General features: G+C 49.0%; 1 protein-coding gene and 1 long non-coding RNA gene across 51 annotated transcripts; one reads left to right on the forward strand and one right to left on the reverse strand.

Moving 5' to 3' along the window:
- Positions 1-190: 190 nt before the first annotated feature.
- Positions 191-27,914, reverse strand: LOC118380515 (zyxin-like). 50 transcript variants are annotated; one of them, XM_052489103.1, is made up of 15 exons: positions 27,310-27,914; positions 19,205-19,494; positions 18,300-18,559; positions 17,474-17,566; positions 15,110-15,670; positions 12,960-15,030; positions 12,456-12,919; positions 11,879-12,300; positions 11,170-11,677; positions 9,797-9,876; positions 8,747-8,938; positions 8,008-8,237; positions 7,342-7,565; positions 7,212-7,299; positions 5,555-5,916 (listed from the first exon to the last, which is right to left on the reverse strand). In XM_052489103.1, the coding sequence occupies exons 2-15, from the start codon at positions 19,476-19,478 to the stop codon at positions 5,684-5,686; spliced, it is 5,700 nt and encodes a 1,899-aa protein (XP_052345063.1). In that variant the 5' UTR covers positions 19,479-19,494; positions 27,310-27,914; the 3' UTR covers positions 5,555-5,683. The 50 variants fall into 50 exon arrangements, 42 of the variants coding, with proteins under 42 accessions (XP_052345107.1, XP_052345068.1, XP_052345075.1 ...); XM_052489102.1 differs by having other exon boundaries at positions 5,555-6,030; XR_008087746.1 differs by lacking the exons at positions 5,555-5,916; positions 7,212-7,299; positions 7,342-7,565; positions 8,747-8,938 and adding exons at positions 6,685-6,748; positions 8,470-8,585; positions 8,675-8,746; positions 9,427-9,642 and having other exon boundaries at positions 8,042-8,437; positions 27,310-27,913.
- Positions 2,893-3,803, forward strand: LOC127914246 (uncharacterized). The gene is made up of 3 exons (XR_008087821.1): positions 2,893-3,038; positions 3,354-3,533; positions 3,579-3,803. It is a non-coding gene; the product is annotated as an uncharacterized LOC127914246 (long non-coding RNA).

Here is a 27,914-nt window from a genome sequence, read left to right on the forward strand (position 1 = left end):
AAGGTGTTCTAGAGGTCATCTGGCAATGGAACACGTCACTGATAGCATAGTGGAGGACACGTCACATGGAGGAAGAGAGAACTACTGTATTTGATGTGAGAGAATGAGGACAATACTGAACAATAACTTCCAGGAATAAAGACACTAAATTATTGCAAATGCCAAACAGGCTAAATAAAACCACACAGCATTTAGGCAATTAGCAGTTTTATTTTGAGTACAGTAAAATTAAAGAAGAAAAATAATGTACTGGTAATCAATGTTGGCATGTTTGGAACCGTAAACATACACACAAATATAAGAGGAATTTATAAAAACTATATGAAAAGAACAAGGCAATCATCATTGAGCAAAGTGGTGTTTTTGAAGGCATCATCACACACCAATGGTCTGACAGAAGACAAAGGCATGGTCACAAGGGTGGAATCATTTGTGCAAATAAAAAAGGAAAACAACTGAGAATACTAAAGATGATACCGACGACCCAGATAACATGCATATGGAGTCTGTTTGGCCATATGGTTTAGGATGTTAGTTTGGTCATGAGGGTTGTGTTGCTATGCCAGACTGAGGATTGTAAAGGATGGGTGTTCGGTGCCAAACCAGTCTGAACAGGAGAGACAGGAATACTAGGGTGGAAATGGTAACTCACAAAGTTTCACAGAAAAATCTAAGAAAATAAGTACTTATCAATGAAATACAGTATGGTAAGATTACAAGCAGAGTAAATATAACTGATAGAGACATAAAAGAACACTAAGCTGAATAATGGAAACAGTGGTAGTCATTGGAGTATTATGAGAAAGGAAGAGGAACAATATACTGTGTAAAGCACACAAAATATGATTAAAACTTGAAGTGAATTCCACAAAAACAAAGGCAGTGAATTTAAAGTGTGATGCGTTTGAGTGACGTGTTACCATCACCTTGAACTGTATTGGTTTGATCTACATGCTACTGCTACAGTCAATGACCTACTACACTCTACTGGAAAAAAGACTGGCCATTTGATCTGTCGTATGTTTATAATACTTAAAACCCTGATTCAGAATCAGATTTATTATGTTATTCAGAGAGCTGCAAATGCCCAAAATACTAAGCATTTGTAAATGCAGATGTATAGTGCAAAAATCCATGAGTTTACCTTTAGGTGAATTGAATTAATGAGAGGTAATATCTCTATGTTACTCATTAGATATCTTAACTCGCCTGCACACTACATAAAAAGGCATTCAAAAGCGCTTCATTGAGGATGATAGGATTATACTGTACTGTAGGTCCTGGAAGTTGCCCCTAACTACTGATGCAGGATCCGATGTTTTCCCTCCACCCCCTTTAAATTAAGATGAGGGATGATGTAGGGTAATCTGATCCTAGCGGTTAAGAGCAACTTCTGCCTGTAGCGTAGGTTCTGTTCTAAGCCATGTGGTCCTCTTTAAACTACAGCACTCTATTTAACATGATCATAGGAATGGAATTTGTGCTTGGCTAACTTTTGACCTTTGTTCTAGGTAGTGTCTCTAATCATGATCTTAAATCTTCTATTCTTTTGACAAAGAAATAAATGGTAATTTTGATCGTATTGTACCCTCAATCTGTGTTTGATAAAATGGTGAGAGTAACGGACAGTGATCTGTAGCTATGCATGCCTATAAAGCAACAAACGCACACAACAAAAACAAACAAGAGCGACATTCACATATTTTTGTTCGTTTTTTTGCACTGTTTTTAGCCCAAGAGGAACTACATTTCCCACAGCACACTGCTCTGCTACATCATGTCTGATGGGATATGTAGTTCTGTAGAAAGCACTCTCTAAAGGCAGTTAAGCAACTTGTATGTTTGCAGGCACTACAACTCCCAAAGTGCTTCCGGTGCCACCAGCCCACCAGAGCTCAGCCCTATGGGAGGTGCAGGGGAACATGAATTAGTCCACCTTAAACTTTTGTTCAACTCCTCGTGCACTGGGGTCAGGGGGTTACACTAAACTACTCTTACTATGTCTCAAATACTCTGAAATACTTCCACTCTTTTCCTTCTGTACCACTGAAAAGTGAAAGACAAATCAAAGTTGTATGGCTGAAACCTTCTCAACATGTTTTCCAATCAGTGGAGAGAGAAGAGGAGAGGAAGCCATCTTTGACTGTTGGGACACAGCTCATGACTAAGCTATACTTGTGCAAGACATGCTGGGAATTTTAGCGTAAACAAAAAATGGCCTTGATAAGACTGGCATTAACACAAAGGGAGAAGGCGGGGAGAGGAGGAGGAAGTCTATCTCAGTGCAGTACATTACCTCTGGACTGAGAGAGGGAATAAGCAGAAAGAGGAGAGAGACATAACTACAACTGCATGCAAACATACTCTCTTTCGAACTCTCTCTCTCACACACACACACACACACACACACACACACACACACACACACACACACACACACACACACACACACACACACACACACACACACACACACACAGCACAAGTAAAGCCCTGTTGCAAAGACAGAACGGTGGAAGCTGAATGGATCCTGTGCCTTGGATTTGGTTCAAAGTTCGACTTGAATAACAGATGTGTCCACCAATCACTGCATAGCCTTGGCAAGCTGGGTGTGGCACTTCATGCACAGGATCCTGCCATCCAATGGGTAGCAGCCGTCTGCGTCTGCCTCTATGGAGAGGGGGCGGGAACAATCCTGCAACCAGGAAGAGAGACTTCAGGATGTGCAGAAGGTCACTGGAAAACAGTTACATCCAAAACACTCAGGGGGACACCATTCAAACTGTTTCGACATTTAACCAGCTCTTTATAATACATCTTCAGGAGTTTATCTTTACATCTGGCACAAGATGTAGCAGGTCTGTTGTCTTTACCTCACAGCAGTACTACTTTAGATGTAGCAGGTCTGTTGTCCTTACCTCACAGCAGTACTACTTTAGATGTAGCAGGTCTGTTGTCTTTACCTCCCAGTGGTGGTACTTTAGATGTAGCAGGTCTGTTGTCCTTACCTCACAGCAGTACTACTTTAGATGTAGCAGGTCTGTTGTCCTTACCTCACAGCAGTACTACTTTAGATGTAGCAGGTCTGTTGTCTTTGCCTCCCAGTGGTGGTACTTTAGATGTAGCAGGTCTGTTGTCTTTACCTCACAGCAGTACTACTTTAGATGTAGCAGGTCTGTTGCCCTTACCTCACAGCAGTACTACTTTAGATGTAGCAGGTCTGTTGTCCTTACCTCACAACAGTACTACTTTAGATGTAGCAGGTCTGTTGTCTTTACCTCCCAGTGGTGGTACTTTAGATGTAGCAGGTCTGTTGTCTTTACCTCCCAGCAGTACTACTTTAGATGTAGCAGGTCTGTTGTCTTTACCTCCCAGTGGTGGTACTTTAGATGTAGCAGGTCTGTTGTCCTTACCTCACAGCAGTACTACTTTAGATGTAGCAGGTCTGTTGTCCTTACCTCACAGCAGTACTACTTTAGATGTAGCAGGTCTGTTGTCCTTACCTCACAGCAGTACTACTTTAGATGTAGCAGGTCTGTTGTCTTTACCTCCCAGTGGTGGTACTTTAGATGTAGCAGGTCTGTTGTCCTTACCTCACAGCAGTACTACTTTAGATGTAGCAGGTCTGTTGTCCTTACCTCCCAGTGGTGGTACTTTAGATGTAGCAGGTCTGTTGTCCTTACCTCCCAGTGGTGGTACTTTAGATGTAGCAGGTCTGATGTCCTTACCTCACAGCGGTAGCACTTGAGGTGGAAGTTCTTGTCAAGGGCCACGACTCTGACGGTCTCTTGACTGCCGGCGTCAGGAACTATGGGCTCATTACAGCTCACACACAGGGGAGAGAAACGCCTACAGGCAGGGGGACAGAGAGGACATTAGACTGTACCACACACACACAGGGGAGAGAAACGCCTACAGGCAGGGGGACAGAGAGGACATTAGACTGTACCACACACACACAGGGGAGAGAAACGCCTACAGGCAGGGGGACAGAGAGGACATTAGACTGTACCACACACACACAGGGGAGAGAAACGCCTACAGGCAGGGGGACAGAGAGGACATTAGACTGTACCACACACACACAGGGGAGAGAAACGCCTACAGGCAGGGGGACAGAGAGGACATTAGACTGTACCACACACACACAGGGGAGAGAAACACCTACAGGCAGGGGGACAGAGGACATTAGACTGTACCACACACACAGAGGACAATACCTGAGAGAGATAGAGAGAAAGACAAGGAGATGAGAGGCCGTACCTGTGGTAGTCTGGGACACAGTATGGGTTGTTGTTGTCGTCGGTGATGAAGGGCGCCCCCTCCAGGCTGCAGGCGCAGGTGCAGCAGCGGAAACAATGGGCATGGAAACACTGGCCCACCGCCTTCAACACACGGTCTGTAATACGCTCCCCACACCGAGAACACACCGCCAGAGAACTCTGTAGAGACACACAGACAGGAGGGTGGGAGAGAGAGCATGTCTTTGTGTGTGAGAGAGTGAATTAATTACTGTAAGCTGTTTGTGCATGTAATTGCTGTGCGTGTGTGTGTACATGTGTGTACTCACAGTGTAGCAGTCATCACACTGTGGCGTCCCGTCCTTGTCGTAGAACTGCATGCCCTGCAGGGGGCGATGGCAGCTCATACAGCAGAAACAGTCAGAGTGGAAGAGTTTGTTCATGGCTCTCACTGCAGGCTGGGAACGAGACAGAGCCTCACCACACTTACCACATACCTCTGAAAGAGAGAGACGAGGAGAGAGAGAGAGCGATGGAGAGAGAGAGAGAGCGATGGAGAGAGAGAGAGAGAGCGATGGAGAGAGAGAGAGAGAGAGAGAGAGAGAGCGATGGAGAGAGAGCGAGAGCGAGAGAGAGAGCGATGGATAGAGAGAGAGAGAGAGAGAGGGAGAGAGAGAGAGAGAGAGAGAGAGAGAGAGAGAGAGAGAGAGAGAGAGAGAGAGAGAGAGAGAGAGAGAGAGGGGGGAGCGATGGAGAGAGAGAGCGATGGAGAGAGAGAGAGAGTGATGGAGTGCGATGGAGAGAGAGAGCGAGAGAGAGAGAGAGAGAGGTAGAAAGGGAGAGGACAAAGAGAGAGAGGGGATAAAAGTTGGTTGATGCTGACAGAGGCAGAGCCCAGCCAGTCCTATTCCACTGTCATTAAGTCATTACCACAGACACACTGGTCTAGCACCAATGAGAGAGAGTAGGGAGGAGGCTCCTTACTACCTTATTACACTGATCAATCATTTTGATGAAAGGTCAAGCAGCACCCCAGCCATATGCACCCCAGCCCAGCCCATCAGCACCCCAGCCCAGCCCATCAGCACCCCAGCCCAGCCCATCAGCACCCCAGCCCATCAGCACCCCAGCCCAGCCCATCAGCACCCCAGCCCAGCCCATCAGCACCCCACCCCAGCCCATCAGCACCCCAGCCCATCAAAACCCCAGCCCATCAAAACCCCAGCCCATCAAAACCCCAGCCCATCAAAACCCCAGCCCATCAAAACCCCAGCCCATCAAAACCCCAGCCCATCAAAATCCCAGCCCATCAAAATCCCAGCCCATCAAAACCCCAGCCCAGCACCCCAGCACGCCAGCCCAGCCCATCAGCACCCCAGCCCAAACTATTAGAACTACAGCCCAGACCATCAGAACCAATAGCATACTGAGAAAGAGTGTTGTCAGGCAGGAACTGGACAAGATAATGACACTCTGATAATAGTGTTCATTCTGATACATTGGGTATGGTAGTATGAAACAATGAACTCGTGTAGGTGATGAGCGGAGGGTGTGTGTGTACCTGTAGGTGCTGAACGGAGGGTGTGTGTGTGTACCTGTAGGTGCTGAGGTGATGAGCGGAGGGTGTATGTGTACCTGTAGGTGCTGAGGTGATGAGCGGAGGGTGTGTGTGTACCTGTAGGTGCTGAACGGAGGGTGTGTGTGTGTACCTGTAGGTGCTGAGGTGATGAGCGGAGGGTGTATGTGTACCTGTAGGTGCTGAGGTGATGAGCGGAGGGTGTGTGTGTACCTGTAGGTGCTGAACGGAGGGTGTGTGTGTGTACCTATAGGTGCTGAACGGAGGGTGTGTGTGTGTACCTATAGGTGCTGAGGTGCTGAACGGAGGGTGTGTGTGTGTACCTATAGGTGCTGAGGTGCTGAACGGAGGGTGTGTGTGTGTACCTGTAGGTGCTGAGGTGATGAGCGGAGGGTGTATGTGTACCTGTAGGTGCTGAGGTGATGAGCGGAGGGTGTGTGTGTACCTGTAGGTGCTGAGGTGCTGAACGGAGGGTGTGTGTGTGTGTACCTGTAGGTGCTGAGGTGATGAGCGGAGGGTGTGTGTGTGTGTACCTGTAGGTGCTGAGGTGCTGAACGGAGGGTGTGTGTGTGTACCTGTAGGTGCTGAGGTGATGAGCGGAGAGTGTGTGTGTGTGTACCTGTAGGTGCTGAGGTGATGAGCGGAGGGTGTGTGTGTGTGTACCTGTAGGTGCTGAGGTGATGAGCGGAGGGTGTGTGTGTGTGTACCTGTAGGTGCTGAGGTGCTGAACGGAGGGTGTGTGTGTGTGTACCTGTAGGTGCTGAACGGAGGGTGTGTGTGTGTGTACCTGTAGGTGCTGCGGTGATGAACGGAGGGTGTGTGTGTACCTGTAGGTGCTGAGGTGATGAGCGGAGGGTGTGTGTGTACCTGTAGGTGCTGAACGGAGGGTGTGTGTGTACCTGTAGGTGATGAGCGGAGGGTGTGTGTGTACCTGTAGGTGCTGAGCGGAGGGTGTGTGTGTGTGTACCTGTAGGTGCTGAGGTGATGAGCGGAGGTGTGTGTGTGTGTACCTGTAGGTGCTGAGGTGATGAGCGGAGGGTGTGCGTTTACCTGTAGGTGCTGAGGTGCTGAACGGAGGGTGTGTGTGTACCTGTAGGTGCTGAGCGGAGGGTGTGTGTGTGTGTACCTGTAGGTGCTGAGGTGATGAGCGGAGGGTGTGTGTGTGTGTACCTGTAGGTGCTGAGGTGATGAGCGGAGGGTGTGTGTTTACCTGTAGGTGCTGAGGTGCTGAACGGAGGGTGTGTGTGTACCTGTAGGTGCTGAGGTGATGAGCGGAGGGTGTGTGTGTACCTGTAGGTGCAGAACGGAGGGTGTGTGTGTACCTGTAGGTGCTGAGGTGATGAGCGGAGGGTGTATGTGTACCTGTAGGTGCTGAGCGGAGGGTGTGTGTGTACCTGTAGGTGCTGAGGTGCTGAACGGAGGGTGTGTGTGTGTGTACCTGTAGGTGCTGAGGTGATGAGCGGAGGGTGTGTGTGTGTGTACCTGTAGGTGCTGAGGTGCTGAACGGAGGGTGTGTGTGTGTACCTGTAGGTGCTGAGGTGCTGAACGGAGGGTGTGTGTGTGTGTACCTGTAGGTGCTGAACGGAGGGTGTGTGTGTGTGTACCTGTAGGTGCTGCGGTGATGAACGGAGGGTGTGTGTGTACCTGTAGGTGCTGAGGTGATGAGCGGAGGGTGTGTGTGTACCTGTAGGTGCTGAACGGAGGGTGTGTGTGTACCTGTAGGTGATGAGCGGAGGGTGTGTGTGTACCTGTAGGTGCTGAGGTGATGAGCGGAGGGTGTGTGTGTACCTGTAGGTGCTGAGCGGAGGGTGTGTGTGTGTGTACCTGTAGGTGCTGAGGTGATGAGCGGAGGGGGTGTGTGTGTGTGTGTACCTGTAGGTGCTGAACGGAGGGTGTGTGTGTACCTGTAGGTGCTGAGGTGCTGAACGGAGGGTGTGTGTGTGTGTGTACCTGTAGGTGCTGAGGTGATGAGCGGAGGGTGTGTGTGTGTGTACCTGTAGGTGCTGAGGTGCTGAACGGAGGGTGTGTGTGTGTGTACCTGTAGGTGCTGAGGTGCTGAACGGAGGGTGTGTGTGTGTGTACCTGTAGGTGCTGAACGGAGGGTGTGTGTGTGTGTACCTGTAGGTGCTGCGGTGATGAACGGAGGGTGTGTGTGTACCTGTAGGTGCTGAACGGAGGGTGTGTGTGTACCTGTAGGTGATGAGCGGAGGGTGTGTGTGTGTACCTGTAGGTGCTGAGGTGATGAGCGGAGGGTGTGTGTGTACCTGTAGGTGCTGAGCGGAGGGTGTGTGTGTGTGTACCTGTAGGTGCTGAGGTGATGAGCGGAGGGTGTGTGTTTACCTGTAGGTGCTGAGGTGCTGAACGGAGGGTGTGTGTGTACCTGTAGGTGCTGAGGTGATGAGCGGAGGGTGTGTGTGTACCTGTAGGTGCTGAGCGGAGGGTGTGTGTGTGTGTACCTGTAGGTGCTGAGGTGATGAGCGGAGGGTGTGTGTGTGTGTACCTGTAGGTGCTGAGGTGATGAGCGGATGGTGTGTGTTTACCTGTAGGTGCTGAGGTGCTGAACGGAGGGTGTGTGTGTACCTGTAGGTGCTGAGGTGATGAGCAGAGGGTGTGTGTGTACCTGTAGGTGCTGAAAGGAGGGTGTGTGTGTACCTGTAGGTGCTGAGGTGATGAGCGGAGGGTGTATGTGTACCTGTAGGTGCTGAGCGGAGGGTGTGTGTGTACCTGTAGGTGCTGAGGTGCTGAACGGAGGGTGTGTGTGTGTGTACCTGTAGGTGCTGAGGTGATGAGCGGAGGGTGTGTGTGTGTGTGTACCTGTAGGTGCTGAGGTGCTGAACGGAGGGGTGTGTGTGTGTACCTGTAGGTGCTGAACGGAGGGTGTGTGTGTGTGTACCTGTAGGTGCTGAACGGAGGGTGTGTGTGTGTGTACCTGTAGGTGCTGAGCGGAGGGTGTGTGTGTGTGTACCTGTAGGTGCTGAGGTGATGAGCGGAGGGTGTGTGTTTACCTGTAGGTGCTGAGGTGCTGAACGGAGGGTGTGTGTGTACCTGTAGGTGCTGAGGTGATGAGCGGAGGGTGTGTGTGTACCTGTAGGTGCTGAGCGGAGGGTGTGTGTGTGTGTACCTGTAGGTGCTGAGGTGATGAGCGGAGGGTGTGTGTGTGTGTACCTGTAGGTGCTGAGGTGATGAGCGGATGGTGTGTGTTTACCTGTAGGTGCTGAGGTGCTGAACGGAGGGTGTGTGTGTACCTGTAGGTGCTGAGGTGATGAGCAGAGGGTGTGTGTGTACCTGTAGGTGCTGAGGTGATGAGCGGAGTATGTGTACCTGTAGGTGCTGAGCGGAGGGTGTGTGTGTACCTGTAGGTGCTGAGGTGCTGAACGGAGGGTGTGTGTGTGTACCTGTAGGTGCTGAGGTGATGAGCGGAGGGTGTGTGTGTGTGTGAGGTGCTGAGGTGCTGTGTGTGTGTACCTGTAGGTGCTGAGGTGCTGAACGGAGGGTGTGTGTGTGTGTACCTGTAGGTGCTGAACGGAGGGGTGTGTGTGTGTACCTGTAGGTGCTGAACGGAGGGTGTGTGTGTGTACCTGTAGGTGCTGACGGAGTGTGTGTGTGTACCTGTAGGTGCTGAACGGAGGGTGTGTGTGTGTGTACCTGTAGGTGCTGCGGTGATCAACGGAGGGTGTGTGTGTACCTGTAGGTGCTGAACGGAGGGTGTGTGTGTACCTGTAGGTGATGAGCGGAGGGTGTGTGTGTACCTGTAGGTGCTGAGGTGATGAGCGGAGGGTGTGTGTGTACCTGTAGGTGCTGAGCGGAGGGTGTGTGTGTGTGTACCTGTAGGTGCTGAGGTGATGAGCGGAGGGTGTGTGTTTACCTGTAGGTGCTGAGGTGCTGAACGGAGGGTGTGTGTGTACCTGTAGGTGCTGAGGTGATGAGCGGAGGGTGTGTGTGTACCTGTAGGTGCTGAGCGGAGGGTGTGTGTGTGTACCTGTAGGTGCTGAGGTGATGAGCGGAGGGTGTGTGTGTACCTGTAGGTGCTGAGGTGATGAGCGGAGGGTGTGTGTTTACCTGTAGGTGCTGAGGTGCTGAACGGAGGGTGTGTGTGTACCTGTAGGTGCTGAGGTGATGGGCGGAGGGTGTGTGTGTACCTGTAGGTGCTGAACGGAGGGTGTGTGTGTACCTGTAGGTGCTGAGGTGATGAGCGGAGGGTGTATGTGTACCTGTAGGTGCTGAGGTGATGAGCGGAGGGTGTGTGTGTACCTGTAGGTGCTGAACGGAGGGTGTTTGTGTACCTGTAGGTGCTGAGGTGCTGAACGGAGGGTGTGTGTGTACCTGTAGGTGCTGAGGTGATGAGCGGAGGGTGTGTGTGTACCTGTAGGTGCTGAGGTGCTGAACGGAGGGTGTGTGTGTACCTGTAGGTGCTGAGGTGATGAGCGGAGGGTGTGTGTGTACCTGTAGGTGATGAGCGGAGGGTGTGTGTGTACCTGTGGTGCTGAACGGAGGGTGTGTGTGTACCTGTAGGTGCTGAGGTGATGAGCGGAGGGTGTGTGTGTACCTGTAGGTGCTGAGCGGAGGGTGTGTGTGTACCTGTAGGTGCTGAACGGAGGGTGTGTGTGTACCTGTAGGTGATGAGCGGAGGGTGTGTGTGTACCTGTAGGTGCTGAGGTGATGAGCGGAGGGTGTGTGTGTACCTGTAGGTGCTGAGGTGCTGAACGGAGGGTGTGTGTGTACCTGTAGGTGCTGAGGTGCTGAACGGAGGGTGTGTGTGTGTACCTGTAGGTGCTGAGGTGATGAGCGGAGGGTGTGTGTGTGTGTACCTGTAGGTGCTGAGGTGATGAACGGAGGGTGTGTGTGTGTGTGTACCTGTAGGTGCTGAGGTGATGAGCGGAGGGTGTGTGTGTGTACCTGTAGGTGGTGAGGTGAAGAGCGGGGGGTGTGTGTGTACCTGTAGGTGCTGAACGGAGGGTGTGTGTGTACCTGTAGGTGATGAGCGGAGGTGTGTGTGTACCTGTAGGTGATGAGCGGAGGGTGTGTGTGTGTACCTGTAGGTGCTGAGGTGATGAGCGGAGGGTGTGTGTGTACCTGTAGGTGCTGAGGTGATGAGCGGAGGGTGTGTGTGTACCTGTAGGTGCTGAGGTGCTGAACGGAGGGGTGTGTGTACCTGTAGGTGCTGAGGTGATGAGCGGAGGGTGTGTGTGTACCTGTAGGTGCTGAGGTGATGAGCGGAGGGTGTGTGTGTACCTGTAGGTGCTGAGGTGCTGAACGGAGGGTGTGTGTGTACCTGTAGGTGCTGAGGTGCTGAACGGAGGGTGTGTGTGTACCTGTAGGTGCTGAGGTGATGAGCGGAGGGAGTGTGTGTACCTGTAGGTGCTGAGGTGCTGAACGGAGGGTGTGTGTGTACCTGTAGGTGCTGAGGTGATGAGCGGAGGGTGTGTGTGTACCTGTAGGTGCTGAACGGAGGGTGTGTGTGTGTGTACCTGTAGGTGCTGAACGGAGGGTGTGTGTGTGTGTACCTGTAGGTGCTGCGGTGATCAACGGAGGGTGTGTGTGTACCTGTAGGTGCTGAACGGAGGGTGTGTGTGTACCTGTAGGTGCTGAGGTGCTGAACGGAGGGTGTGTGTGTACCTGTAGGTGCTGAGGTGCTGAACGGAGGGAGTGTGTGTGTACCTGTAGGTGCTGAGGTGATGAGCGGAGGGAGTGTGTGTACCTGTAGGTGCTGAGGTGCTGAACGGAGGGTGTGTGTGTACCTGTAGGTGCTGAGGTGATGAGCGGAGGGTGTGTGTGTACCTGTAGGTGCTGAGGTGATGAGCGGAGGGAGTGTGTGTGTACCTGTAGGTGCTGAGGTGATGAGCGGAGGGAGTGTGTGTACCTGTAGGTGCTGAGGTGCTGAACGGAGGTGTGTGTGTACCTGTAGGTGCTGAGGTGATGAGCGGAGGGTGTGTGTGTACCTGTAGGTGCTGAGGTGATGAGCGGAGGGAGTGTGTGTGTACCTGTAGGTGCTGAGGTGATGAGCGGAGGGTGTGTGTGTACCTGTAGGTGCTGAGGTGATGAGCGGAGGGTGTGTGTGTACCTGTAGGTGCTGAGGTGCTGAACGGAGGGTGTGTGTGTACCTGTAGGTGCTGAGGTGATGAGCGGATGGTGTGTGTGTACCTGTAGGTGCTGAGGTGATGAACGGAGGGTGTGTGTGTGTATCTGTAGGTGCTGAGGTGATGAGCGGAGGGTGTGTGTGTACCTGTAGGTGCTGAGGTGATGAGCGGAGGGTGTGTGTGTACCTGTAGGTGCTGAGGTGCTGAACGGAGGGTGTGTGTGTGTGTACCTGTAGGTGCTGAACGGAGGGTGTGTGTGTGTGTACCTGTAGGTGCTGAACGGAGGGTGTGTGTGTGTGTACCTGTAGGTGCTGCGGTGATCAACGGAGGGTGTGTGTGTACCTGTAGGTGCTGAACGGAGGGTGTGTGTGTACCTGTAGGTGATGAGCGGAGGGTGTGTGTGTACCTGTAGGTGCTGAAGTGATGAGCGGAGGGTGTGTGTGTACCTGTAGGTGCTGAGCGGAGGGGTGTGTGTGTGTACCTGTAGGTGCTGAGGTGATGAGCGGAGGGTGTGTGTTTACCTGTAGGTGCTGAGGTGCTGAACGGAGGGTGTGTGTGTACCTGTAGGTGCTGAGGTGATGAGCGGAGGGTGTGTGTGTACCTGTAGGTGCTGAGCGGAGGGTGTGTGTGTGTGTACCTGTAGGTGCTGAGGTGATGAGCGGAGGGTGTGTGTGTACCTGTAGGTGCTGAGGTGATGAGCGGAGGGTGTGTGTTTACCTGTAGGTGCTGAGGTGCTGAACGGAGGGTGTGTGTGTACCTGTAGGTGCTGAGGTGATGAGCGGAGGGTGTGTGTGTACCTGTAGGTGCTGAACGGAGGGTGTGTGTGTACCTGTAGGTGCTGAGGTGATGAGCGGAGGGTGTATGTGTACCTGTAGGTGCTGAGGTGATGAGCGGAGGGTGTGTGTGTACCTGTAGGTGCTGAGGTGCTGAACGGAGGGTGTGTGTGTACCTGTAGGTGCTGAGGTGATGAGCGGAGGGTGTGTGTGTACCTGTAGGTGCTGAGCGGAGGGTGTGTGTGTGTGTACCTGTAGGTGCTGAGGTGATGAGCGGAGGGTGTGTGTGTACCTGTAGGTGCTGAGGTGATGAGCGGAGGGTGTGTGTTTACCTGTAGGTGCTGAGGTGCTGAACGGAGGGTGTGTGTGTACCTGTAGGTGCTGAGGTGATGAGCGGAGGGTGTGTGTGTACCTGTAGGTGCTGAACGGAGGGTGTGTGTGTACCTGTAGGTGCTGAGGTGATGAGCGGAGGGTGTATGTGTACCTGTAGGTGCTGAGGTGATGAGCGGAGGGTGTGTGTGTACCTGTAGGTGCTGAACGGAGGGTGTTTGTGTACCTGTAGGTGCTGAGGTGCTGAACGGAGGGTGTGTGTGTACCTGTAGGTGCTGAGGTGATGAGCGGAGGGTGTGTGTGTACCTGTAGGTGCTGAGGTGCTGAACGGAGGGTGTGTGTGTACCTGTAGGTGCTGAGGTGATGAGCGGAGGGTGTGTGTGTACCTGTAGGTGATGAGCGGAGGGTGTGTGTGTACCTGTGGTGCTGAACGGAGGGTGTGTGTGTACCTGTAGGTGATGAGCGTAGGGTGTGTGTGTACCTGTAGGTGCTGAGGTGATGAGCGGAGGGTGTGTGTGTACCTGTAGGTGCTGAGCGGAGGGTGTGTGTGTACCTGTAGGTGCTGAACGGAGGGTGTGTGTGTACCTGTAGGTGATGAGCGGAGGGTGTGTGTGTACCTGTAGGTGCTGAGGTGATGAGCGGAGGGTGTGTGTGTACCTGTAGGTGCTGAGGTGCTGAACGGAGGGTGTGTGTGTACCTGTAGGTGCTGAGGTGCTGAACGGAGGGTGTGTGTGTGTACCTGTAGGTGCTGAGGTGATGAGCGGAGGGTGTGTGTGTGTGTACCTGTAGGTGCTGAGGTGATGAACGGAGGGTGTGTGTGTGTGTACCTGTAGGTGCTGAGGTGATGAGCGGAGGGTGTGTGTGTGTACCTGTAGGTGCTGAGGTGATGAGCGGAGGGTGTGTGTGTACCTGTAGGTGCTGAACGGAGGGTGTGTGTGTACCTGTAGGTGATGAGCGGAGGGTGTGTGTGTACCTGTAGGTGATGAGCGGAGGGTGTGTGTGTGTACCTGTAGGTGCTGAGGTGATGAGCGGAGGGTGTGTGTGTACCTGTAGGTGCTGAGGTGATGAGCGGAGGGTGTGTGTGTACCTGTAGGTGCTGAGGTGCTGAACGGAGGGTGTGTGTGTACCTGTAGGTGCTGAGGTGATGAGCGGAGGGTGTGTGTGTACCTGTAGGTGCTGAGGTGATGAGCGGAGGGTGTGTGTGTACCTGTAGGTGCTGAGGTGCTGAACGGAGGGTGTGTGTGTACCTGTAGGTGCTGAGGTGCTGAACGGAGGGTGTGTGTGTACCTGTAGGTGCTGAGGTGATGAGCGGAGGGAGTGTGTGTACCTGTAGGTGCTGAGGTGCTGAACGGAGGGTGTGTGTGTACCTGTAGGTGCTGAGGTGATGAGCGGAGGGTGTGTGTGTACCTGTAGGTGCTGAGGTGATGAGCGGAGGGAGTGTGTGTGTACCTGTAGGTGCTGAGGTGATGAGCGGAGGGAGTGTGTGTACCTGTAGGTGCTGAGGTGCTGAACGGAGGGTGTGTGTGTACCTGTAGGTGCTGAGGTGATGAGCGGAGGGTGTGTGTGTACCTGTAGGTGCTGAGGTGATGAGCGGAGGGAGTGTGTGTGTACCTGTAGGTGCTGAGGTGATGAGCGGAGGGTGTGTGTGTACCTGTAGGTGCTGAGGTGATGAGCGGAGGGTGTGTGTGTACCTGTAGGTGCTGAGGTGCTGAACGGAGGGTGTGTGTGTACCTGTAGGTGCTGAGGTGATGAGCGGAGGGTGTGTGTGTACCTGTAGGTGCTGAGGTGATGAACGGAGGGTGTGTGTGTACCTGTAGGTGCTGAGGTGATGAGCGGAGGGTGTGTGTGTACCTGTAGGTGCTGAGGTGATGAACGGAGGGTGTGTGTGTACCTGTAGGTGCTGAGGTGATGACGGGAGCGTGTGTGTCCATGTCTTTGATGAATGCATTGGTCATTCTCTCCAGCTCCTCCACCTCCCTCATGGAGAGAGGAACACCTCCACCTGGGACAGAGACAGGCCCAGGAGGCGAGGGCTGGGGGACAGAAAACACACATCTAACAGGGGGAGTACTAAACACACACACACTCACCCCAATGGGTCTCCTAACATACCTTTGATGAAGGGGGAGATTTCATTGGCTGGCTATAAGAAGAGGGTGGTGATGTCATCGCTTTGGGCTGAGGAGGGGGCACGGGGGCAGGAGGGGGCGGGCTCACAGTCATCTGAGAGTCAATGGAAGAGGGCTTTGAGTGATTGAAGGCTGGGGGAGCCACTTTGTTGGCTGGTGGGGCAGGAGGAGCGGCAGGAGGAGGAGGGAAGGAGCTGGCTACAGGGGAAGGTTTAGGAGCAACGCCAAATGGAGCCGGGGCGTGGTTCTGGTTCTTCAGCCCCACAGGAGGCATGGACGTCCCCGTTTTCATGCCCCCAAGAGCCTTAGAAGCCCCGACTGGTGCCTTAGCAAATGGCTGTGGGGCAGGAGCTGGGGCAGATGTAGCGTTATTGGCTTGTCGGTGTGTCGTCCGGAGTTTGAGCTCCTCTGCCCAGGGAGCGGGAGGGGGTTTGTCTCCCATCTCTGGAGGGGGGAGGAAGGAGAGGTTGGGCTTGGGAGCAGTGGGGGGAGGCCCTGCAGGCTTGGGGGCAGGAGGAGGAGGAGCTGAGTACTGACTGGGCAACTGGGGAGACAAGATCAGACAAGAAAACATTACAGGCTATATGTACTGAAGAGTTGAAGAGAACTATGAGACAACACACAACAACAAGCTGTTGTATGGAACTCAAATCTACTTTTAGACTAAAAGCATTAGGAACTGAGTGCCCCTTCAGCTATTTTGGAAGTTTCCAGGTGAAAATAAAATGTTCTATACAGTACTATTTGAAACATTCTAAACAATCCACCCTCCTTAACAAGCCGGCTGTGTTTTTAGGAACAGTGAAAACGGCTATTAGTATCATTCAAGTACAGAATTAAAAAACACAAAAAGTTTGCGGTTAGCGATTTTCAATCGTATCAAATGTTCAACTTCCACAAAGCACAGGCTCTGAGTCATACAGGGGAACTTGAGCTCATCAAGTGTCTCTGACATTTTTATCAAGAACTTGTGCCAACATTTCCCTGTTCTGATCCAGTTCCTCCCAGGAGGATAAAAACACTTTCCATTTATGGCTGTTTCCCCAGACCGCTGGCTTGGCCCCACACACACAGGCCTGATCACAATGGAGTATGCATTGTGCACCACTCTCCCTCTCGGTCTTGCCTGGTCCCGCTTTCTATTTGCATCGCCATCTTTCTTTATAAACATCATTCAGTGTAAGTTTCTCTGCATCACTCACTTCCTCTGTTTTTGTACATCACTCTCTCATTGTCTGTCTGTGTACAGTAACGGACAGCTTACTCATCCTAGAGCCATCAGCCTGAACAGACACAAAACAGCCTGGCATCTGGACAAACGGTTTCTCCTGACCTGCTCTCTCTCCCCCTCTTTCTCTCTACTTTGGAGACCCCTTTATTCAAACTTCTGAGTTAATCTTTTTTCCTCTGATCTTTTATTCCCCTCCCCGATCCTACATGTATTCCCCTCCCCGATCCTACATGTATTCCCCTCCCCGATCCTACATGTATTCCCCTCCCCGATCCTACATGTATTCCCCTCCCCGATCCTACATGTATTCCCCTCCCCGATCCTACATGTATTCCCCTCCCCGATCCTACATTTATTCCCCTCCCCACTCCTACATTTATTCCCCTCCCCACTCCTACATTTATTCCCCTCCCCACTCCTACATTTATTCCCCTCCCCACTCCTACATTTATTCCCCTCCCCACTCCTACATTTATTCCCCTCCCCACTCCTACATTTACTTCCCTCCCCACTCCTACATTTACTTCCCTCCCCACTCCTACATTTACTTCCCTCCCCACTCCTACATTTACTTCCCTCCCCACTCCTACATTTACTTCCCTCCCCACTCCTACATTTACTTCCCTCCCCACTCCTACATTTACTTCCCTCCCCACTTCTACATTTACTTCCCTCCCCACTTCTACATTTACTTCCCTCCCCACCCTCCCCACTCCTACATTTACTTCCCTCCCCACTCCTACATTTACTTCCCTCCCCACTCCTACATTTACTTCCCTCCCCACTCCTACATTTACTTCCCTCCCCACTCCTACATTTACTTCCCTCCCCACTCCTACATTTACTTCCCTCCCCACTCCTACATTTACTTCCCTCCCCACTCCTACATTTACTTCCCTCCCCACTCCTACATTTACTTCCCTCCCCACTCCTACATTTACTTCCCTCCCCATCTTATCTTTATTTCCCTCCATCTTCTTAGTCCCAAGTATTTCCTACTCTCTCTGTGTAATGCTGTGTCTACTGCAGTCTTCTGTTACATTCAGTTTTCCCTGTTGGTTTACTGACGTTGTGTGCTTCTACGACGCTCTACAGTATACTTGTCCTTCTCTGTACCTTGGGGTTGAAGGGTCCTCTGGTCTCCATCTCAGACAGCAGGTCAGTCAGAGAGCCCAGCTGTTTGTCAAAACTAGTCTGCTTTTCCAGACGCTGTGGGAGTAAGAAGGGGGGGAGGGAGAGAGGGGAGGGGAAATTGACAGACACACAGAGTGAGGGATTGTGAAAGAGTGAGAAATAATGGGAGAGAGAGAGGATGATTGTTTATCAACAGGCTGAATCTTGACTTGAAATATGTAGCAAACTCCAACTGCCACCTAAATCATACACTTGTGTCAATGGGGAATGTGCACAGAAGTGTACTGATAGAACAGAATGTAACTGATTTGCATGGATCAGAACTTAAGCACTCACATCACGTTAGGCAATAGACTTCCACATCTGTTTACTGGGGACATCCACCATGGTAGTAGATGTGTGGATGAGAGTTCTGGCCGTCATCCAACACAACTACACCAATACAATGACAAGTGCTTTGGGACCTTATGGAAAGTTCTATATTTTAGCAATAAGGCACGAAGGGGTGTGGTATATGGCCAATATACCATGGTCAAGGGATGTTCTTGGTCACGACACAACGCGGAGTGCCCGGACACAGCCCTTAGTCGTGGTATATTGGCCATATATCACAAACCCCCAAGGTGCCTTATTGCTATTATAAACTGGTTACCAATGTAATTAGAGCAGTAAAAATAAATGTTCTGTCATACCCGTGGTATATGGTCTGATATACCACAGCTGTCAGCCAATCAGCATTCAGGGCTCAAACCACCCAGTTTTTAATACAAAATGTATTCCATTCTTATGATTAGTGACCCAGACTCACCTGAGAGTTCTCCCCAGCACTGGGGACACTGCTGGGACCAGAGACTGGGAGAGGGGGAGGGGGTGGTGGAGGAGGGGGAGACGGGGAACGGGGGAGACAGGCATTCTCCTCAGGCGGGGCGGGGGGGAGGGGCAGGTCATCCACTGCGGGAGGGGGAGGGAAGGCAGGGGGAGGGGCATCAGAGGCTGGAGGTGTGGTTGCACAATTGGGGGGAGGGGCTGGCAGCTCATCATCCATTGGAGGAGGAGGGGGCGGGAAGTCTAATAGAAATGGGGAGGGGTGATTGATTAAAACAAAGGTATGGCAATCAAATGGTTTCTAAACATTCTATAATTCATTCAAAACCTGTCATTTATTCACTGCACCCACCCAGACATTCATTCAAGGGAACTCCATGACAATACAGTTTCTACACACAGAGACAGTGAAATGTTACGGTCAAGAAAATAGGTGGTTAAGTAGAAAACAATGGCTTAATTGCCAGAATCTCGCAGTATCCCTTTAAATGCAGTGATTAGAGTTTGTGAGAAACAGGAAGGGTGAGTTTCATTGATGGGATAAGGGCCATGTTGCAGTCTACCAATCTGTTGGGTTGCCAACACCAGGCTCAAACTCTGTTTCTGATAAAACAAGGATGTTGGATCCCAAAGATAAATACTTGTAACTAAATAATAACATGCTTAATAACATGCTTGATGCTTCTGTTGTGAGATAAGTCTGGTCCTAAAACAACCCCTAGTCACTTCCCCTAACCTCTAATACCATATTTTTCATACACCTATCCAGTTACTTCACATCTGCACTGTGAAGGGAAAGAGTTCAAGTGAAGGAGTTAGGGGTCACATTGAACCAGACAATGCATGGGATAAATGTTTACAAAATGACAAACAAAAACGGCCAATCACCTTCGCATAGCGATGGTGGGGGTGGAGGCATCACTCCAACTCGACCAATGACAGCTGTGCCGACACCGCGTGTTGAGGAGACCAGACTGGGGGGAGGAGAGGGACCTGCGGGAGGAGTTGAGCCCGGGGGAGGCGACGGGTCGGACTGGCTTTTGGGGCGTGGCGGGTTGACCGAGGCAAACTTCTTTGGCTGGTTGTAGAAGGAGGGGGTGGTGACTTTGAGGTTGATGGAGGAAGTCACCATGAAGGGTTTACTGCCGCTGGAGTCAGACATGTTGTCTTTTTACTGTCTGAGGAGAGAAGAAGAGGACAGCTGTTGTTTATGACAATATTGGTTTATTACGACGGTTTAGAAGAGGACAAACACAATCCATCCAAATCAACACAAACTCAAATGAGCAGTAGGGAGGCTGCCAACTGTTAAAGAGATGGCTGTGTTACAGAGGAGGTCTAGCAAACCTGGAGGCCAGCTGTAGAAAGGATAGCAGAGAACCTTTGATATAGAAATGAACCATCGAGCATTAGCTGATCTGAGGTGAACACAGAGCTTTTGAAACAGTAGGGGAATATTTATCCTTGGTGAATTAGTGGGGACACATCAACAAAGGATCTAACAACCCTGTAGCCTAACTACAGGAGAGAACATCCAAAGCATGCACACACACGCGCACACACACCTCTGATAGATCTTGACTGCTTTACACAGTACCTCGCCCTAGATTGTAAATACACACTAGCCACTCCTTAGGCTCAGTAAGGAGAGGTATACCGTAACCATAGCAGCACTTACAGCTGCTTCAAGGTCCACTCTCAGTATGAAAGCGTTCATTGTAATAAAAGCAGTTGAGAACTACAGCATGGTTTACTATAGGGCTGACCGGGTCGGACCTGAGACGGGTAAAACCATTATAACATGTTCATGTGAGCTACGTCAAGGAGAGGGTCATTCAACGTTAGCTCAAATATTTACCTCACGTGTTTCTGGTTACAAATGTTGATGTTACCACAGCGGCTCTATCTCAGATTCCCCAAACGCCTGTGGCCCTGTAGGTGACCCCTGGTTAAAGAGACGTGGCCCTCTTTCTCTCTCAGTACCTCTTGGTTTCTTCCTCTTTCTCAGTACCTGTCTAACGTTACTATCAGCTAGACTGTTATATATATCTATAGTGCCCTACAGAGTATACATTGCTTTCGGACTCATTCCCCTTTTACACATTTTGTTATGTTACAATACCCCATAATTACAAAGGAAAACAGTTCATTTTTACATTTTTGCAAATGTTTAAAACAAACAAACAAAAACAAACATACCTTCTGTAAATAAGTATTCAGACCCTTTGCTATGAGACTCGAAATTGAGCTCAGGTGCATCCTGTTTCCATTGATCATCCTTAAGATGTTTCAACAACTTTACCGGCGTCCACCTGTGGTAAATTCAAATTGATTGGACATGATTTGGAAAGGTACACACCTGTCTACATAAGGTCCCACAGTTGACAATGCAAGTCAGAGCAAAAACCAAGCCATGAGGTCGAAGGAATTGTCCAAAGAGCTCCGAGACAGGATTGCGTCGAGGTACAGATCAGGGGAACAGTACCAAAACATTCCTGCAGCATTGAAGGTCTCCAAGAACACAGTGGCATCCATCATTCTTAAAATGGAAGAAGTTTGGAACAACCAAGACTCTTCCTAGAGCTGGCCGCCCGGCCAAACTGAGCAATCAGGGGAGAAGGGCCTTGGTCAGGGAGGTGACCAAGAACCCTGACAGAGCTCCAGAGTTCCTCTGGGGAGACGGGAGAACCATCAGAAGGACAACTTTACGGTAGAGAGGCCAGACGGAAGCCACTCCTCAGTAAAAGGGACGTGACAGGCCGTTTGGAGTTTGCCAAAAAGCACCTAAAGGACTCTCAGACCATGAGAAACAAGATTCTCTCGTCTGATAAAACCAAGATTGAAATCTTTTGCATGAATGCCAAGTGTCACATCTGGAGGAAACCTGGCACCATCCCTTTGGTTAAGCATGGTGGTGGCAGCATCCTGCTGTGAAGATGTATTTCAGTGGCAGAGACTGGGAGACTAGTCAGGATTGAGGGAAAGATGAACGAAGTACTGATAGATCCTTGATGAAAACCTGCTCAAGAGCGCTCAGGACCTCAGACTGGGGCGAAGGGTCAACTTCCAACAGGACAACGACCCTAAGCACCCAGCCAAGACAATTTTCTAAATGTCTTTGAGTGGCCCAGCCAGAGTCCGGACTTGAACCCAATCGAACATCTCTGGAGAGACCTGAAAATAGCTGTGCAGCAACGCTCCCCATCCAACCTGACATAGCTTGAGAGGATCTGCAGAGAAGAATGGGGGAAACTCCCCAAATACAGGTGTGCCAAGCTTGTAGCGTCATACCCAAGAAGATTCAAGGCTGTCATCGCTGCCAAAGGTGTTTCAACAAAGTACTGAGTAAAGGGTTAACACTTATGTAAACGTGATATTTCAGATTTTTATTTTGAATAAATTAGCAAACATTTTTTAAAAACCTCCTTTACCTTTGTCATTATGGGTTATTGTGTGTAGATTGATGGGTAAAACATTATTTAATAAATTTTAGAATAAGGCTGTAACATAACAAAATATGGAAAAAGTCATGGTGTCTGAATACTTTCCGAATGCACTGTACTCGGGCTTGCGAGTGGTGCAGCGGTCTAAGGCACTGCATCTCAGTGCTAGATGCGTCACTACAGACACCCTGGTTCAAATCCAGGCTGATTGGGAGTCCCATAGGGCGGCACACAATTGGCCCAGCGTTGTCCAGGTTTGGCCTGTGTAGGCAGTCATGGTAAATAAGAATTTGTTCTTAAAAGACATGCCTAGTTAAATAAAAGGTTAAATAAAATAAAAATATATAATGGCAATGATGGGTCGGAGTCAGTGCCTCACCGCTGGATCATAAATAAGTGGTTGTCTAGAAAAATGATTTTGTCCATAATGTGAAATGCTTTTAGATCACAGAGCAACAACATATTTAGGAACCATTACCATGGTGATAATATACATGGGTTTCTTCACACCTTGTTTGTTTTGGAAGGAAAAGCAATGCCCAAGAACTAGCCTAGTAAATGCGATGTGGGTTTGTGATGCAGGTGACTGATTTCTTTCCTCCATGATCAGAATCAGCCTTTAGACGGGGAATGATTTACCACCCAGGCTTCACTATAATGTTACGCCATGTCAGTTTCATGAGAAACTTAACCTAACTTCCTTCCCAGTGTTACCAGATTTCTACGAAATATTACCTATAATTAATTATAATATGAGTGAAATAGTTATTTCATTTGTATTAAGTAGGTTAAAAAGCAGCTTTTCTGTGTTGGAATGGTGTGGGTGTACCCCAACGACAGAATGATGTGGGTGTACCCCAACCACAGAATGGTGTGGGTGTACCCCAACCACAGAATGGTGTGGGTGTACCCCAACCACAGAATGGTGTGGGTGTACCCCAACCACAGAATGGTGTGGGTGTACCCCAACCACAGAATGGTGTGGGTGTACCCCAACCACAGAATGATGTGGGTGTACCCCAACCACAGAATGATGTGGGTGTACCCCAACCACAGAATGATGTGGGTGTACCCCAACCACAGAATGGTGTGCGTGTACCCCAACCACAGAATGGTGTGCGTGTACCCCAACCACAGAATGGTGTGCGTGTACCCCAACCACAGAATGGTGTGCGTGTACCCCAACCACAGAATGGTGTGCGTGTACCCCAACCACAGAATGGTGTGCGTGTACCCCAACCACAGAATGGTGTGCGTGTACCCCAACCACAGAATGGTGTGGATGGTGTCATTCAAAATATTAACGCAAGTAGACTGCCGACTCTCAAGCTCAGCCAATCAGCCAACATGACATCATGTTCTAGGAGTAAATAGCAGGCACCTTTTTAAAGGGTCTGTGAGATACATGTTGGATTTGGGATTTTGAAAGAGTTTTTTCTCCAATTTATGCTTTGGTCACAATTCCGAGTATAGGACGAGGTAACAGAATATAAACGTTAAAAAGTGAGATTTTCACTGGACAGTTACAAATAGTTTTTCAGTTTGAAATTGAGGTTTCCACATTGCATGTAGCTGTGACTTGGGGGCCTGGACAAGTTCTGACAAGATAAAGACGTCAACCGCGGGTGATAGTGTTCCTGAAATGCTGACTCAGGCCTCAACACAGTATGAAGAAAAAAAACAGTGTAAGTAAGCTAACTTTGTTTGTTAAGATCCTCTGGAAAACACCGCGTTTTCTACATGTCACTCATAACTTCTTACTTTAACAGTTAAAATACTGACAAGAATCCAAAGAGAGAAGTTATCATATTTGCACTCAAGCCTCTTCAAAGTGAGCAACAAAAAGCCACAAACTGCAAAATCTTCACTTTTCTATTTGCAAAATGGACTTACTGTTAAATAATGCAGAGAAGAGCAGGATGAAATATTAAAGGCAAATGACCAAAGGGGACATCAACCAATCTGGTTGCCCGCCCTAGCACAGCTAGGCTGGATAGCTGTCTTATTTAGAAAACACCAGTGGGACTAGAACAGATGGAAAGGGGGGGAAACAGACACAAAGTGGTCTTGGAAACTGTCTGTAAAAGTCCAACCTAGTAAGAGTCCAACGCTCCACTGACAAAGCGCTGGCTCCTCTCTGTGATGAAAGAGCCTGCATCAAGCAGAGCAGACCTCCCCTGTAATATCCTCAGTCAGACAGAAACCTGCTCTCCTTGGCTAATAGAACCCTGTTGAAACCTCTGCTAATGAGGGCCAGTGCATTGGATACCAGCAGACTGTTCAATTGTGAGGGAAATATTACGAAGCTTTGATCTAAAGGCTTTCTATCTTTCTAGAGAGCCAGCGCTCTACACTAAGTGGAGGCAGAGAGCTGGGCTTATTGGTTCTAGTGCTCTCATTTAAAAGTGGTTCATTATATTAGCCTACTGTAGAAAAGCTCTGGGGATAATGCATGAGACGGTCACGGAACTGAGACATGCTAGGGGCAAACGTTCCTCATGGTGCCCCTGGAAATAGACCAACCTATTTGAGGAATTAAAAAACCAAATACCGCTATAAACGTCATCCTTTATTATGTATTATTTAATTCACTACTCAACCAACTGGAAAGGCATTGACAAAAAACATTCCCCACAGATTCCATGTGGCTGTAGACCTGGCTAATGGTTTTATTTGGTGAGGTCAGCTGCAGGCTCCTCCCAGACAGTCCCCTAAGCCTAACTAAAGTAAACCATTGTGAAATTGGATCCAGAGATGATGAGACCCATGGTGAGAACGTTTGGCACTTCAGTTGAATGACATCATCAACACCATGGTCTGCTTTTTCCTTTCCCTTAGTCTCCAATCTGCCCCCCCCTCCTCATTTCAGTTGGATGACATCACCACGGTCTGTATTTCATCATCTTAACTAGTTTTACAGCTTGGCTATGAGGTGACATCATGTGTGCAGAGAGCGCTAAACTCATACAAACCGTCTACTGTAAATAATAGCTCATAGCTTATCGAGTACGTTATGATTTCCACATGGTCGATTGGTCATCGGTCTACAAAGGAGGATTAGAAGACAATTCATTTGGTCGAGGAGATGATATTTGAGATGGCTTGCAAGGCCCAGACATCGATCGAAGCATCGTTCTGTGTTGGATGGGACTATAACACACTGTTGTTTTTCCACTGGCTGCTGGTCTGTAAGTGTTCACCTGAGAGAAACAACACCAACAATAGATACTGTGCCAGACCAATAAAAACACTAGTGACAAGCCAACACGCTGCTTGGGGGCGATCGCTTTGGAATCCAGATGAGGAGTAGAAAACAGGCAGAAGCACTTGATTCTGAAAGCCACTCTTGAACTAGGGCTGAGAATTGCCAGGGACGTCACGATACGATATTATCACGATACTTAGGTGACGATACAATATGTTTTGCAATTCTCACGATTCTATATGCGATACTGTGATTTTATTGCGACTCAATGTTCCAAACATATTGCTCACCATATGTCTGCTGCAGGAGGACAAGAGAGCCATGAGAAAACAAGTTTTGATCAATAATGGAAATAAGTGTTGAAAACAAATTGTCTCCCTATTTTAAAAAAAGACAGAGAACAAGCTATGATGGAAAAATAATTATTTGATAATATTGCGATATTGTCAAAACGATACAATACATCGTCAAAAATAATATCCCGATATGTAACTGTATCAATCCCCCACACTATCTTGGACCCTAACATTACCATAACTCTAGCCCTAAATATAATATAATATAGCCTAGTTAAAAAGGTATAAAAAAAATCATATAAATAAATAAAAATTGGTGCCCAAAAATACCAATTTGCGATTGTTATGAAAACTTGAAATCGTCCCTAATTAAATCGGTCGAACTCTATATCACAGTGATCTTATAGAGGTCAAATGGCTGTGGCACCCTTGTGAATGGAATCCCCAGACTCCCACCCAAACAGTCACACACACAGACGTAGTACGACCTACCCTGCTTTACTCTGAACTAGTAAGTTTCATGACAAATTACAAGGGGAGAGAGATTTGGGGATATGCTATGCATTAAGTATTATGAGGATAGCCTGGGTACCAGTCGGTTTCTGCCATCATGCCACTCAGGGCTCTAAAGTGCGACTGATGAGACTGTGTGACTGAGAAAAAAATAATTGGAAAGCCCAAAAAACTGTCAAAGACTCCAGCCTCCCAAGTCAGACTGTTCTCTCTACTACCACATGGCAAGCGATACCGATGCACCAAATCTGCAACTAGCAGGACCCCGAACAGCTTCTACCCTCAAGCCAGAAGACTGTTAAATAGTTAACCAAATAGCTACCCGGACTATCTGCATTGACCCTTTTTGCACTACCCTTTCTTGACTCATCAGATAGACTGCTGCTACTGGTTATTATCTATCCTGTTGCCTAGTCACTTTATTCCTAGTTATATGTACATATCTACATCAATTACCTTGTACCCTGCACATGGAATCGGTACCTCTTTGTAAAGTTACCATTACTCATTGTGTATTATTACTTTTCTATATTTTCTCTGTATTGTTGGGAAGGGCCCGTAAGCATTTCACTGGGGTGGGTATAATTTGCGCAACGTTCCAACAGGAATCTGTCCCAAAAACGTTGTAAAATAACAAGGTTGCCAGCAAACAACGCATAAAAAAATAGTATAGCGGCAGAATAAGATACCGGGTAGGGAGTGAGCTATTTCATTACGTTTTCCACTCACCACATTTATTCCGAAAAATGTCTGTCCTCACTCTGGTAGCCTATGGACAAACATTAGGAATAAGCTACGTGGTGAGCTGATGCCTATTCAGCAGCTAGTTAGTTTAGTGAATTGGTCATGCTACTTTGTTGGCAACCTTCTTCTTTACGAAGTTTTTGGAACAGATTCCTGTTGGAACGTTCCACAAATTATACCCACTCCTTCTTGAAAGTCCAATATCTTGAAAACTTGACTGCTGACATGCAAAACATTTGGATTAATGACAACAATACCAAAAGAGTTTGAGCTGATTTTCCCTTCAATTGCATTTGTGTCTATGGGACTGGAAAACTATAAAGTTTTAAATCTATATTCTCTCTTTACATTTTAGTCATTGGGTTTGCGTGAGAACAACCATCTTGTGAAACAATGGAATCCCGTTTTGGATGAAATAACAGCTGGTAGGAACTTGATGGATAACCATGATCCACCGTGTTGCATTAGCGCCCCACCCACCTTTTAACATGCCTCTGATTAGCTATGGTAGATAACTGTCTGCTAAGCCCAAGACAGCTAAGAACAACTGAACACACATAATATACAAAATATCCGACGTTCATCAATGAATCATCCATGTAGTCATAACTAGGTACAGTCTGTCTAACCCTGATTCAAGAGAATTTCAGTGTGTCAATCCGTATTGATAGCCCTGGTCTAGCATTCACCTGCATACAACCCAGAGTTGAAATAACTTCAAAACCAAAACGGTAAATGTATAGAAAAGCGCAATCAATCTAGAAATACTGTCTAGTTAGTTTGTACACTCACCTATATTTTTGCTGGCTAGCAGCTTCCCTACAGTTGGTAGCTAGCGAGAGGTTGTAGGGGGCTAACGTTACTTCCTCGCTTCCCTACGTCGATGACACGGTTTATCGTCCTCAACCGGCCCCTTCCTATTTATTATTTAACGGTAGGTCTATCTGTACCCTAAATGGATGTTGCCATCACCCTTTCCCTGTCTATTTTCCAAGGAATGTGAGATGTCTGTCTGGCTAACCAGCCAGCTAACTTTTCCTCCTAAACTGTACTTCCGGTTACAGCTTCCGCATTTTTCTTTGTTGTGAGCGAGCGCGTATCTATCAAAAGCTGTAAACTTGTAAATGCGTCCTTTGCATAAGGACTGTTCAGTGGCTAAAAAGCGGAACACCCGCCCCGGTAGATGAGTAATAATCGTATCAGGCACTTTGCTGCTGTTCTTTCATACATTTTCTTAAATATTGAAACTCTGCAATGCACCAAAACTATATATCACACAATCTCATTATTGCCTAGACCGATCATAGAGATAACTTGTCAGATGTGAAACATTGTGCTGCCACTATTAAATGGAATAAACTGTAACTTGTTACCTATCAATAACTCATATAATCAGT

The sequence above is a fragment of the Oncorhynchus keta genome, chromosome 31 (assembly GCF_023373465.1).
Source record: "Oncorhynchus keta strain PuntledgeMale-10-30-2019 chromosome 31, Oket_V2, whole genome shotgun sequence".
Lineage (NCBI taxonomy): Eukaryota > Metazoa > Chordata > Actinopteri > Salmoniformes > Salmonidae > Oncorhynchus > Oncorhynchus keta.